This window comes from Nerophis ophidion, linkage group LG09 (genome assembly GCF_033978795.1).
Source record: "Nerophis ophidion isolate RoL-2023_Sa linkage group LG09, RoL_Noph_v1.0, whole genome shotgun sequence".
NCBI lineage: Eukaryota > Metazoa > Chordata > Actinopteri > Syngnathiformes > Syngnathidae > Nerophis > Nerophis ophidion.
The window spans coordinates 47,755,477-47,768,789 of NC_084619.1; the positions used below are offsets into that span (position 1 = coordinate 47,755,477).

The window sequence follows — 13,313 nt, forward strand, 5'->3', positions numbered from 1 at the left end:
TCTGGGGAAAACACTGCTTTTGGTATACAGTGATCAAGCTAATGTCGCAATGAGGAGTTTTGCCATTGTAAAGGCTTGTTTCCACTTTAGACTACATATTAGGGGAGACTAAATCATTAGCTGCATCAGTGCAATCAATAGTGCCTCAGTTGCATAAACCTGCAATGAAGCCACAATCTGCACAAGATTTTGACAAGAACAAGAAAGTTTGATCACATTACGCCTGTACTGGCTCACCTGCACTGGCTTCCTGTGCACTTAAGATGTGACTTTAAGGTTTTACTACTTACGTATAAAATACTACACGGTCTAGCTCCAGCCTATCTTGCCGATTGTATTGTACCGTATGTCCCGGCATGAAATCTGCGTTCAAAAGACTCCGGCTTATTAGTGATTCCTAGAGCTCAAAAAAAGTCTGCGGGCTATAGAGCGTTTTCCGTTCGGGCTCCAGTACTCTGGAATGCCCTCCCGGTAACAGTTCGAGATGCTACCTCAGTAGAAGCATTTAAGTCTCATCTTAAAACTCATCTGTATACTCTAGCCTTTAAATAGACCTCCTTTTTTAGACCAGTTGATCTGGCGCTTCTTTTCTTTCTCCTATGTCCCCCCCTCCCTTGTGGAGGGGGTCCGGTCCGATGACCATGGATGAAGTACTGACTGTCCAGAGTCGAGACCCAGGATGGACCGCTCGTCGGGACCCAGGATGGACCGCTCGCCTGTATCGGTTGGGGACATCTCTACGCTGCTGATCCGCTTGAGATGGTTTCCTGTGGACGGGACTCTCACTGCTGTCTTGGAGCCACTATGGATTGAACTTTCACAGTATCATGTTGGACCCGCTCGACATCCATTGCTTTCGGTCCCCTAGAGGGGGGGGGGTTGCCCACATCTGAGGTCCTCTCCAAGGTTTCTCATAGTCAGCATTGTCACTGGCGTCCCACTGAATGTGAATTCTCCCTGCCCACTGGGTGTGAGTTTTCCTTGCCCTTTTGTGGGTTCTTCCGAGGATGTTGTAGTCGTAATGATTTGTGCAGTCCTTTGAGACATTTGTGATTTGGGGCTGTATAAATAAACATTGATTGATTGATGATGACAAAACTGATCAACTCTTAATAGATGGACTCTCATGTCAGCCCTAGAACAGACAATATGACATTTCTCATTGTGCAATCATGTCATATAATGCAGCGAGAATGGAGTAGAGAAAAAATTTATTATTATAACAAAGGCTTTGGTAACCTAGCAAAGGGCTAAAGGTAGCAGACAAAAGAGAGTAATAGGTTGTTGTTATACCTGAGAGGAGAGCAGGGCTGAGGGCAGAATGTCAGAGAGCTTGATGAAGAGCGAAGGACCGGTCCAGTTACTTTGAACAAACATGTGTAGGCAAGAAACAGACAGGACCATCACCACCAGTTCCCTAGATACAGAAACGAGAAGACATTGATTGCATTCATCATGTTTTCTTTAATATAGTAGGGAAGAAAGGACAATGCATGAAAACAAAGACTAATTTTAGGCTTCTTTTCATTCATAAAAATGTTACGGAAAGCTGTGCTTCTACAATTAGTCTTATCTTGATTTGCATGGTATTCTTGATGTTTTCAGTCTTGTTTTGAAGCCTTTCATTGCATTAAATCTGCACTCATAAAGGGGAACTTAACTTTTTTTGGGAATTTTGCCTTTCGTTCACAAACATTAAAGGCCTACTGAAACCCACTACTGCCGACCACGCAGTCTGATAGTTTATATATCGATGATGAAATATTAACATTACAACACATGCCAATACGGTTGGTTTAGTTTACTAAATTGCAATTTTAAAATTCCCGCAAAGTTTCCTGTTGAAAACGTCGCGGAATGATGACGCTTATGTTGACGCGTGCTTGTGACGTTATTGGTTGGAGTGGACATTTTATCCCAGCACCACTCACGGCTAAAGGTAGTCTGCTTTAATCGCATAATTATCCAGTATTTTGGATATCTGTGTTGCTGAATCTTTTTCAATTTGTTCAACTAATAATGGAGACTATAAAGAAGAATGCTTTTGGTGGAAAGTGGTGGATTGCAGCTGCCTTTAGCAACCAAAACACAGCCAGTGTTTCTTTGTTTGCTGTGAAGCATGTCAACTGGCAGGTTTCGGTGAGAAAATTGTGGTAATAAGTCGATCTTACCAGAGACATGAGCGGAGCTTGCATTTTCCTGCAGCAGCTGTCAAAAAAGCAGCTGCGACTTTCTTGGCTTCTCCATGGCTTCCATAAGAGACACTGGCGGTCACCAAACCCCTCCGACTTTCAGGTATGACTTTATAATCTCACTAAAACACTAGTAACACAATAATCAGATAAGGGATTTTCCAGAATTATCCTAGTAAATATGTCTAATAACATCTGAATCGCTCTCACTGCCCTCGCCTTTTTTTTCCTTTTTTGTTTCTAGTGCTTCACTCTAACTTTCCTCACCCACGAATCTTTCATCCTCGCTTAAATTAATGGGAAATTGTAGCTTTCTTGGTCCGAAACGCGTTTGTTGCTGGTGACTATGATTATAAACAATGTGAGAATGTGAGGAGCCCGACAACCTGTGACGTCACGCGCACATCGTCTGCTACTTCCGGTACAGAAAAGGCCTTTTTATTAGCGACCAAAAGTTGCAAACTTTATCCTTGATGTTCTCTACTAAATCCTTTCAGCAAAAATATGGCAATATCGCGAAATGATCAAGTATATCATATAGAATGGACCTGCTATCCCCGTTTAAATAAGAAAATCTCATTTCAGTAGGCCTTTAAGAAAGACATGACGACAGATGGATTTTTTTCCTATGCATTCTTACTTGTAAATAAAGGTAAATAAAAGTCTGCTTACAGCAGAATCAATGGGAGCTCCTCAATTTTGCCTATAAAATACAATAAATAACCATTCAAAAACCGCCAACAATACTCCATTCACATTTCGTGATTTTAAATATTGACCAAGTAATAGAGATAGTGTTGTTATAAGCGCTAACGCAGACAATGTATTTATTGCGCCGCTGTGATGACTTCCGTGTTTCCCTATGTTTACATCAACAAGTGGTCTGCTGCTTCCTCGCTTCCTGTATGTTTATTGTAGATCATAAATCCTGCCTCTCACCCGAACATGAGATGTCTGAGTTGGTATTCTGACAAGTTGGTACACTTTGACAGCCATTCAGGACCTAAAACTGGCGGGGAAGACACAAAAAGAAGTGTGTATCCTCGCCCTCCAACCCCGTTTCTTTGTGAGGATCATGAGACATTCTTCAACTAAATAAGGGTATATGAACATCTCAGCAGTTGGCATCCTAATGACACCAGACGTTGCACAGAAAGTGGTGTTTTTTTAATGTTTGTTGGCGCTCATGAAGTCAGCAGTGAGTAAAAATCAGTAATAAAAAAAAAACAATGTTAGGTGTTTTTAAAATTAATGCGGCCAATGCTTAAAATGATCAAAATACGTAAACATTAAATGTTAATATAAATGTGCCCGTTACTACATCAGAATCAGTTTATATATATAATATATGTTATATATTATTATTATTGTCTATTGTGAGCAAACTGTGGTGCTGAATTTCCCCCAGGGATCAACAAAATACTTTCTATTCTATTCTATTCTAATTACATATATACTCGCATCATGTACAAATGCCGTTTCCATTTGAGTTGGGAAATTGTGTTAGATGTAAATATAAATGGAATACAATGATTTGCAAATCCTTTTAAACCCATATTAAATTGAATGCACTACAAAGACAGGATATTTGATGTTCAAACTCATAGACTTTATTTTTTTTTGCAAATAATAATTAACTTAGAATTTCATTGCTGCAACACGTGCCAAAGTAGTTGGGGAAGGGCATGTTCACCACTGTGTTACATCACATTTTCTTTTAACAACACTCAATAAACGTTTGGGAACTGAGGAAACTAATTATTGAAGCTTTGAAAGTGGGATACTTTCCCATTCTTGTTTTAAGTAGAGCTTCAGTCGTTCAACAGTCCGGGGTCTCCGCTATCGTATTTTACGCTTCATAATGCGCCACACATTTTCGATGGGAGCCATGTCTGGAATGCAGGCAGGCCAGGAAAGTACCCACACTCTTTTTTTACGAAGTCATGCTGTTGAAACACGAGCTAAATGTGGCTTGGCATTGTCTTGCTGAAATAAGCAGGGGGTCCATGAAAAAGACGGCGCTTGGATGGCATCATATGTTGTTCCAAAACCTTTGGCACTAATGCACCCCCATACCATCACAGATGCTGGCTTTTTAACTTTGCGTCGATAACAGTCTGGATGGTTTGCTTCCCCTTTGGTTCGGATGACACAATGTCGAATATCTCCCCAAAAAATTTGAAATGTGGACTCGTCAGAACACAGAACACTTTTCCCCTTTGCATCAGTCTATCTTAGATTATCTCAGGCCCAGATAAGCCGGCGGCGTTTCTGGATGTTGTTGATAAATGGCTTTTGCTTTGCATAGTAGAGCTTTAACTTGCACTTACAGATGTAGCAACGAACTGTATTTAGTGACAGTGGTTTTCTGAAGTGTTCCTGAGCCCATGTGGTGATATCCTTTAGAGATTGACGTCGGTTTTTGATACAGTGCCGTCTGAGGGATCGAAGGTCACGGTCATTCAATGTTGGTTTCCGGCCATGCCGCTTACGTGGAGTGATTTCTCCAGATTCTCTGAACCTTTTGATGATACTATCGACCGTAGATGTTGAAATCCCTAAATTTCTTACAATTGCACTTTGAGAAACGTTGTTCTTAAACTGTTTGACTATTTGCTCACGCAGTTGTGGACAAAGTGGTGTACCTCGCCCCATCCTTTCTTGTGTAAGACTGAGCATTTTTTGGGAAGCTGTTTTTATACCCAATCATGGCACCCACCTGTTCCCAATTAGCCTGCACACCAGTGGGATGTTCCAAATAAGTGTTTGATGGGCATTCCTCAACTTTATCAGTATTTATTGCCACCTTTCCCAACTTCTTTGTCACGTGTTGCCGGCATCAAATTCTAAAGTCAATGATTATTTGCAACAAAAAAAAATGTTTATTAGTTTGAACATCAAATATGTTGTCTATATAGCATATTGCACTGAATATGGGTTGAAAAGGATTTGCAAATCATTGTATTCCTTTTATGTTTACATCTAACACAATTTCCCAACTCATATGGAAACGGGGTTTGTAAATAAAACTATAATGGAAGTGTTTGGGTGTTTTTTTAAGGGCTTTATCGGCGGAATTGCACGACTCCCATACGCTTCATTGTAAGCAAACTTTTGATTGCTTTAAATATTTAAAATGCAAAAAACAAAACAAAAAAACATCCATCATCATGTTTTTCATAATGATTGTGAACAATAGGTATAATTCCCCAAAAAAGTGCAGTTCCACTTTACTATCTTTTACTGTCTACTGACGCTGGCGATTTTGCCATTTTAATTATTCTAAATTTAACTGCTGCATTTGACACCATGGGTAAACCGCTAGGAACAATGTGTGGCTTTAAGAGGCACACCTTAAACCGGTTCAGGTCCTATCTGACAAACCGATCCTTTCCAGTCTAAATTGATCTGCCTCTGCTTGTGCTCCGTTGTCCTGTGGTGTCCCTCAGGGCTCAATTCTTGGACCTATTCTGTTCTCGTTACACATCTTACCCATGGAACACAATTTTTTCTAAATACAATATGTAGCATATCATCTTTTAGTTGATGACACACAAATGTATGTCCCCTTTGAAAAGTAAAGGTGTCACGTAATCAAAAACAATTTTAAATTGTCTCTTGGACATAAAAGCCCGGTTTGCTGTGAGCTTCCCTAATTTAAATAAAATCTACACATAAATGATTTTATTTGGCCCAAATGTAAACTCTCATGCCCCTGATGCCTTATCACAAATATTAGATTAAAGTTTGACACTGATTTTAAATGGGAAAAACAGATTAGCTTTTATCCAAAACTAATTCAGTTTTATCTAAGCACTTTGACGGGTAATGAATGCTTTTATTTCATCAGGTTTAGACTATTGTAACTCACTTTATGTTGGTGTGAACCAGGCACGTTTGCAGTTTGTCCAAAATGGTGCTGCTCGCCTTTCAACTGGCAAAAAAATTGTGACCACATTCCCCCGATTCTAGTGTTTATTTGCTGGCTCCTAGGTCATTTTAGAATTTATTTAAAAAAATGTATGGCTCGTTTTTAAATCTCTTAATTTCTAAGTATTTCAATATATTTCTGACATTGTATAAATTAATACACCCACAAGTTTTCTGAGGTCAGCTGATCAATCTCTCCTTATCATCCCTAAAACTCAATTACAGTCCAGAGAAGATTGCTCTTTCTCTGCTGTTTCTCCAAAGATTCGGAATGATCTTCCTTGGGTGATTTGGATGTGAAGTGAATTGTGAATTATATTTATATAGCGCTTTTCTCTAGTGACTCAAAGCGCTTTACATAGTGAAACCCAATATCTAAGTTACATTTAAACCAGTGTGGGTGGCACTGGGAGCAGGTGGGTAAAGTGTCTTGCCCAAGGACACAACGGCAGTGACTAGGATGGCGGAAGCGGGAATCGAACCTGCAACCCTAAAGTTGCTGGCACGGCCACTCTACCAATCGAGCTATACCGCTATGTCTCTCTCCTTAATGATTTTTAAATTACATCTTAAAACTTTTTTTAAAAAACAGGATGAGAGTTGTGTGATCTATTTCTGTTTTTATGTTTATTTAATCATTGGAAGTTAAATGTTACTTGCACTTGACTGTCTCAAGTGTTATTATGGTTTTAAATGTTGTGCGGGACTTTGTGAAACTTTCACTGTCTTCAAAATTGTGCTATATAAATAAAGTGGCTTGGACAATGGATAATATAACAACTGTCGGACAGCTCTGTTGCTATTAAGCAGCCATTGCCAGGCATACATGTACAGTAAGAGCCAGATGGATCGATCAATAAATCTGTCAGTGTCTATATCAGGGGTCTCATACATGCGGCCCATTTGCGGCCCGCAAGTTTAATATGACAGTGTCATACTTGCCCACGTCCTCAACTTTCCCGGGAGACCTCTGAATTTCAGGGCTCCAATTCTCTCAAAGCCCCTGTCGAATTTCACAAGATTAGCAACATTGAGGGAGTGCCAAAATGGCACTGACTTTGGCGCCCTCTTCACCCTGAACTGACAGCGTGCAAGCCCAGTTGTATGTTGCATCTGGCCATGTGAGACGCACGTCTGTTGTTGCAAGACATATTTGGTCAACAGCCATACAAGTCACACTGACGGTGGCCGTAAAAAAAACTTTTAACACTGTTACAAATGTGTGCCAGACTGTGAAGCCACACCAAACAAGACTGACAAACACATTTCGGGAGAACATCCACATCATGACACAAAAGAAACACACCAGAACAATTACCCAGAATCCCATGCAGACCTAACTCTTCCGTGACGCTACAATATACACACACCCCTACCACCAACCACCCATGATCCCACCCTCCCTACTTGTGTCGGTTGAGGTGTTGTATATTGTAGCCTTGCAAGGTGTTCTGGGTATTTGTTCTCTTGTGTTTAATTGTGTTAGGGTGCGGAAATTCTCCCAAAAAGGGTTTGTCATTCTTGTTTGGTGTGGGTTCAAAGTAATATTTGTAACAGTGTTAAAGTTGTTTGTACGGCACCATCACTGTGACTTGTATGGCTGTTGACCAAGTACGTCTTGCAGCCACTGACGTTGTTCTGCACAAGTCTCATACAACATGTTATACATTGATTGTGTGGTATAAAAGTGTGCGCGATGACATGTAGTGTGGAGCAGTAGTTTATTAGGGGGTGCGCAGACCCCTGGAGGTACTTGAAGGTATGCCAAGGGACAAGTGAGATTTAATAAAAACATTCTAAAAAGTAGCAGCAATTCATAAATCCTTTATACAATGTACATAAATCTATTGGATTATACTTCAATGCAGGATGAATGTATGTTCATAAACTGTGGAAAAATAATACAGCAATCCAACATTCAGTGTAGCTAGACTTTTTGTGGACATTTTCCAAAAATATTGATGTTAACATTTCTTTTTTTGTGAAGAAATGTTTAGAATGAAGTTGATGAATCCAGATGGATCTCTATTACAATCCCCAAAGAGGGCACTTTAAGTTGAGGATTACTTCTATGTGTAGAAATCTTTATTTATAATTGAATCACATGATTATTTTTCGTCAAGTTTTTTAGTTATTTTTATATCTATTTTTCCAAATAGTTCAATAAAGACCACTACAAATGAGCAATATTTTGCACTTTTATATAATTTAATAAATCAGAAACTGATGACATAGCAATGTATTTTACTTCTTTATCTCTTGTTTCCAACCAAAAATGCTTTGCTCTGATTAGGGGGTACTTGAATTAAAAAAATGTTCACATGGGGTACATCACTGAAAAAAGGTTGAGAACCACTGTTGTAGAGGATGTTGAAGGCAGTGCAGTCAAGGCAGCCCTTAATAATGTCGGCCAGGTAAAAATTGGGACAAATTCGGGAGAATGGTTGCACTGGTAGATTGTCGGGAGGAGCACTGAAATTCAGGAGTCTCCCGGAAAATTGTGAGGATTGGCAAGTATGTTGCTAGGGCGGGAAAGCCATTCATAGAAGGTGAATTAATTAAAAAGTGCATGTTGGATTTTTTAAGAAATATTTTCTTGCGGCCCAGCCTCACCCAGTTTCTGCATCCAGTGGCCCCCAGGTAAATTGAGTTTGAGACCCCTTGGTCTATATCAAGGGTAGAGTGATGGGGTAAATATTTCTATTTTATCAAAATATTTAGTCTTTTTTGTCTATGAATTCAGGGATAGATTCCCAGTACACAAGAAGACTTTAGGGGTAAAAAAATTATTTAAAAGATCGATTACTGTGTACTATTGACTTCATTTTGCTTGAACAATTGTTTCCTGTTTGCTGTGAATGACTGCTTGCTGCTGTCGTGAAAAAACCCAAGTATTATCTTTCTATTTGTGTGTTTCTAATTGTTTTACAGATTTCTTCATTCTTTCCGAAACATATTTAGTAGTCTTATCAAGCTAACAAACCACCCGGTCTGTCTGGTGACACAGAGAACAGGTGGCCCCTCTCTCAGCTAGCTAGATGCTAAGCTAACAAAGCTTAGCCTGGCGCGGCAAAGGCAGCAACGGTCTGAAGGAAATCTGCTCCCACACGTAGCGGCCACTTTTACGGAGACAGCAAGAACTCAACTCGGTGAAAGAAACAACGTGACTATGGCTCCCTGCTCTTCGTGCACCGTTCTTATGGATAGGTTGGCCCTACTACAGGACCGTGTCCGGCAACTAGAGCAGAGTAATTTCGTAACTTTAGACGCTGCGGACACATCCGCTTGAGTTAGCTGTAGCGAGCTGACTAGCCCAGTTTGTAGCAGCCCTAAGCGGCCTACAGGCCACAGTGAACCGGTTGAGACGTATAATAGATTTAGCTCTTTAGCTAGTCCCACACCCCAGTCTACCAGGCACCACACCTTAGTCATAGGGAATGCCATCACCTGAAACATACACCTTAACAAACCAGCCATAATTAAGTGTATTGCTGGGGCCAAAGCACCTGACATTGAAGCCAACAGGTCTTCCGTTTATCTCGAAAATCCTTGAAAAAAATTGTTGCACAGCAGCTAAACGAACACTTAGCGTCTAATAAGCTCTGTGAACCCTTTCAGTCCGGTTTCAGGGTAAACCACTCTATGGAGACAGCCCTCGCAAAATTACTTATGATCTATTGCTAACTATGGATGCTGATGCGTCATCACTGTTGCTGCTACTTGATCTTAGGGCTGCTTTCAATACCGTCGATCATAACATTTTATTAGAACGTATCAAAACACATAATGGTATGTCAGACTTAGCCTTTTCTTGGTTTAACTCCTCTTTCACTGACAGGATGCAGTGTGTTTTCCCATAACAATGTGACCTTGGAGTATGCTAAGGTAATGTCCGGCGTTCCACACGGTTTGGTTCTTGGCCCTGCCCTCTTCAGCATCTACGTGCTGCCGCTAGGTGACATCATACGCAAATACGGTGTTAATTTTCACACAACTCTAGATGCCCTTAAAGCTGACCAACACACCAAACTGTAGTCAACTTAACGCTAAGAAAAAGGAAATGCTGTTTATCGGTCCTGCTACACACGACACCTATTTAATAAATCCACCTTAACATTTGACAACCAAACAAATACACAAAGCGACTCAGTAAATAATCTCATTATTATCTTCGACCCAACTCTCTCATTTGAGTCACACATTAAGAGTGTTACTAAAACAGCCTTCTTTCACCTCCGTAATATTGCTCAAATTTGTCCCATTTTGTCCACCACCAACGATGACATCATTATTCATGTGTTTGTTATGTCTCGTCTCGATTAGTGTAAGATATTATTTTCGGGTCTCCCTATGTTTAGCATTAAAAGATTACAGTTGACATTTGACCAGGACAAGAAAGTTTGATCATATTACACCTATACTGGCTCACCTGCACTTGCTTCCTGTGCACTTAAGATGCGACTTTAAAGGCCTACTGAAACCCACTACTACCGACCACGCAGTCTGATAGTTTATGCATCAATGATGACATCTTAACATTGCAACACATGCCAATACGGCCTTTTTAGTTTACTAAATTGCAATTTTAAATTTCCCGCGAAGTGTCCTGTTGAAAACGTCGCGGTATGATGACGCGTGCGTTTGACGTCACCGGTTGTAGCGGATATTTTTTTACAGCCCAATCCAAGCCATAAGTAGTCTGCTTTAATTGCATATTTACACAGTATTCTGGACATCTGTGTTGCTGAATCCTTTGCAATTCAATTAATAATGGAGAAGTCAAAGTAGAAAGATGGAGGTGGGAAGCGGTGTATTGCAGCTGCCTTTAGCAGCACAAACACAGCCAGTGTTTCCTTGTTTAAGATTCCCGAAGGTAAAGCTTTACTATGGAACAGAGCGGTCAAGCGAACATGGTTCCCGACCACATGTCAACCGGCAGGTTTCGGTGAGAAAACTGTGGTAATAAGTCGGCTCTTACCGTAGTTATGAGCGGAGCTTGCGTCCTCCTGCAGCTGCTGCGGACTATTACCTCCTCCCACCTGAGACAATGGCCACAGTCCTACGACTTTCAGGTACCATATAATCTCCCTAAAACACTAGTAACACAATAAACAGATAAGGGATTTTCCAGAATTATCCTTGTAAATGTGTCTAATAACATTTGAATCGCTCCCACTGCCCCTCGCCTTTTTTTTTCTTCTAGTCCTTCACTCTCACTATCCTCATCCACAAATCTTTTATCTTCGTTCAAATTAATGGGAAAATTGTCGATTTCTCGGTCCGAATCGCTCTCGGTGCTAGTGGCTATGATTGTAAACAATAGGAGGATGTGAGGAGCTCTACAACCAGTGATGTCACGCGCACATCGTCTGCTACTTCCAGTAAAGGCAAGGCTTTTTTATTAGTGACCAAAAGTTGCAAACTTTATCCTCGATGTTCTCTACTGAATCCTTTCAGCAAAAATATGGCAATATCGCGAAATGATCAAGTATGACACATAGAATGGACCTGCTATCCCCGTTTAAATACGAAAATCTCATTTCAGTAGGCCTTTAAGGTTTTACTACTACCTATAAAATAATAAACGGTTTACCTCTGTCCTATCTTACTGATTGTTTTGTACCATATGCCCCAGCCAAAAATCTGCGTTCTAAGAACTCCTGCTTGTTTGTGATTCCCAGAGCCCCAAAAAAGTCTGCAGGCTACAGAGGGTTTTCTATTTGAGCTCCAGTACTCTGAAATGCCCTACTGGGAGGGTTCTCCTTCTCTCTTGTCCAGCCACATAGGCAAATCATATTGTTGATGTAGATACCCATATCTGCTTTACAAAAGAGAAGTGTTGAATACTTCTCGTGTTGCCTTATTTGTATTTACTTTATTAAATGTTTGGGACGCATTTAGGTTAAGAAAACCAGTTTTCTTTAAAGTAACACAGAAATTGATCAGAGCTGTTTATCTATTTTATGGAGGAAGTTAGTTAATTATACAACTGGCATCCAATGTTATTAAAAAAGTATAGATTTTGAATCGACAAACCGTTTTGAACCCAAGAATCAATCATTCAATCAAAGTTTACTTATATAGCCTTAATCACAAGTGTCTGAAAGGGATGCACAACGATCCCACATCAGAGCAACAAAAATCTCAACCCAATGGGAACAACGAGAAACCCTGGAGAGGACCGCAGATGTGGAGATCCCCGCTGTGTGACCGGTGCAATGGATGCAGACTGGATACATTTAATAATGTTAGAAATGTAAATCTAATTGTTACCACCAAGAATCAAGTCGAATCGAATTGTGTGGTGCCCAAATATTTACAGCCCCAATACTTATATACTGCTTTAAAAATAGCCCCGTGAGAAATTCATAGTAAATTGCTGACCACCTTCAATAAGAATCGGAATAGAGAATCCTTTCGAACTAAAATTGAAACGAGCAACCAGAATTAGAAGTTTAATTGTCAAATCTGCCCAATCCCACATTGAGAAATGGTCAAAAGAAAATGTTTGCTATGATGTTAGCGCAAGTTCATTTTGTTTAGTCATATTGTTTGCCTGAAGTGGCAAAATGAGTTGGAGCTCGGCAACGCTCGGCAGCCCTTCGGAAGTCATCAAGATTGTGAGCAATCACAGAAGAGTGGGCTCAGCAGGAGGCAGGCCAGGGGTGTAGTTGATTTCAGACCATTTTAGCAGGATGCAGAAAATGCAAAGAAGTAATGCAGATCTACAAAGATCTAAAAAGCTTTCTGTGCGGGTAATTGTGTGTAGCTGCTCTACTGGAGTCCAAAATGAGTATAAGTCCCCTTTAAATGGGGACCATAGCCATTTTTAGCCGTCTTTGCTTCATGGGCAATTACAATTTTTTTTAATTTTGGGGAAAAGACCAAAACGCTTGGCTGCCTTTCTATTTGCTTCCGGGCAATTAAAAAAAACTGAAGCAATCATGATGAAGGGAAGGAAGAGCACTATGTGCCACATTCATTATATCCAGAAGGTTTCCGGCCAGTGGGTGGAAGAGAAATGTTAAGATGTCCTTATTAAGAATGAATAATTCATGACAAAAAGAATAGAAACACTTAAATGGAGCGATCAGACACGCTTGGGAACTGCTTGGAGTTACGCTCAACTACTTCCACACCCACCTCATCAAGTCATTACGCAGTGGATTATATTTAAAATGACGCCCCTCG

At 40.3% G+C, this 13,313-nt stretch overlaps 1 protein-coding gene across 1 annotated transcript in view; it reads right to left on the bottom strand.

Moving 5' to 3' along the window:
- ttc27 (tetratricopeptide repeat domain 27) overlaps nt 1-13,313 on the bottom strand; it is a 143,640-nt gene that overhangs the window by 100,138 nt on the left and 30,189 nt on the right. Inside the window, exon 3 of the mRNA XM_061911092.1 lies at nt 1,294-1,417. Coding sequence (XP_061767076.1) covers nt 1,294-1,417 — 124 coding nt within the window. The remainder of the gene's footprint in view (nt 1-1,293; nt 1,418-13,313) is intronic.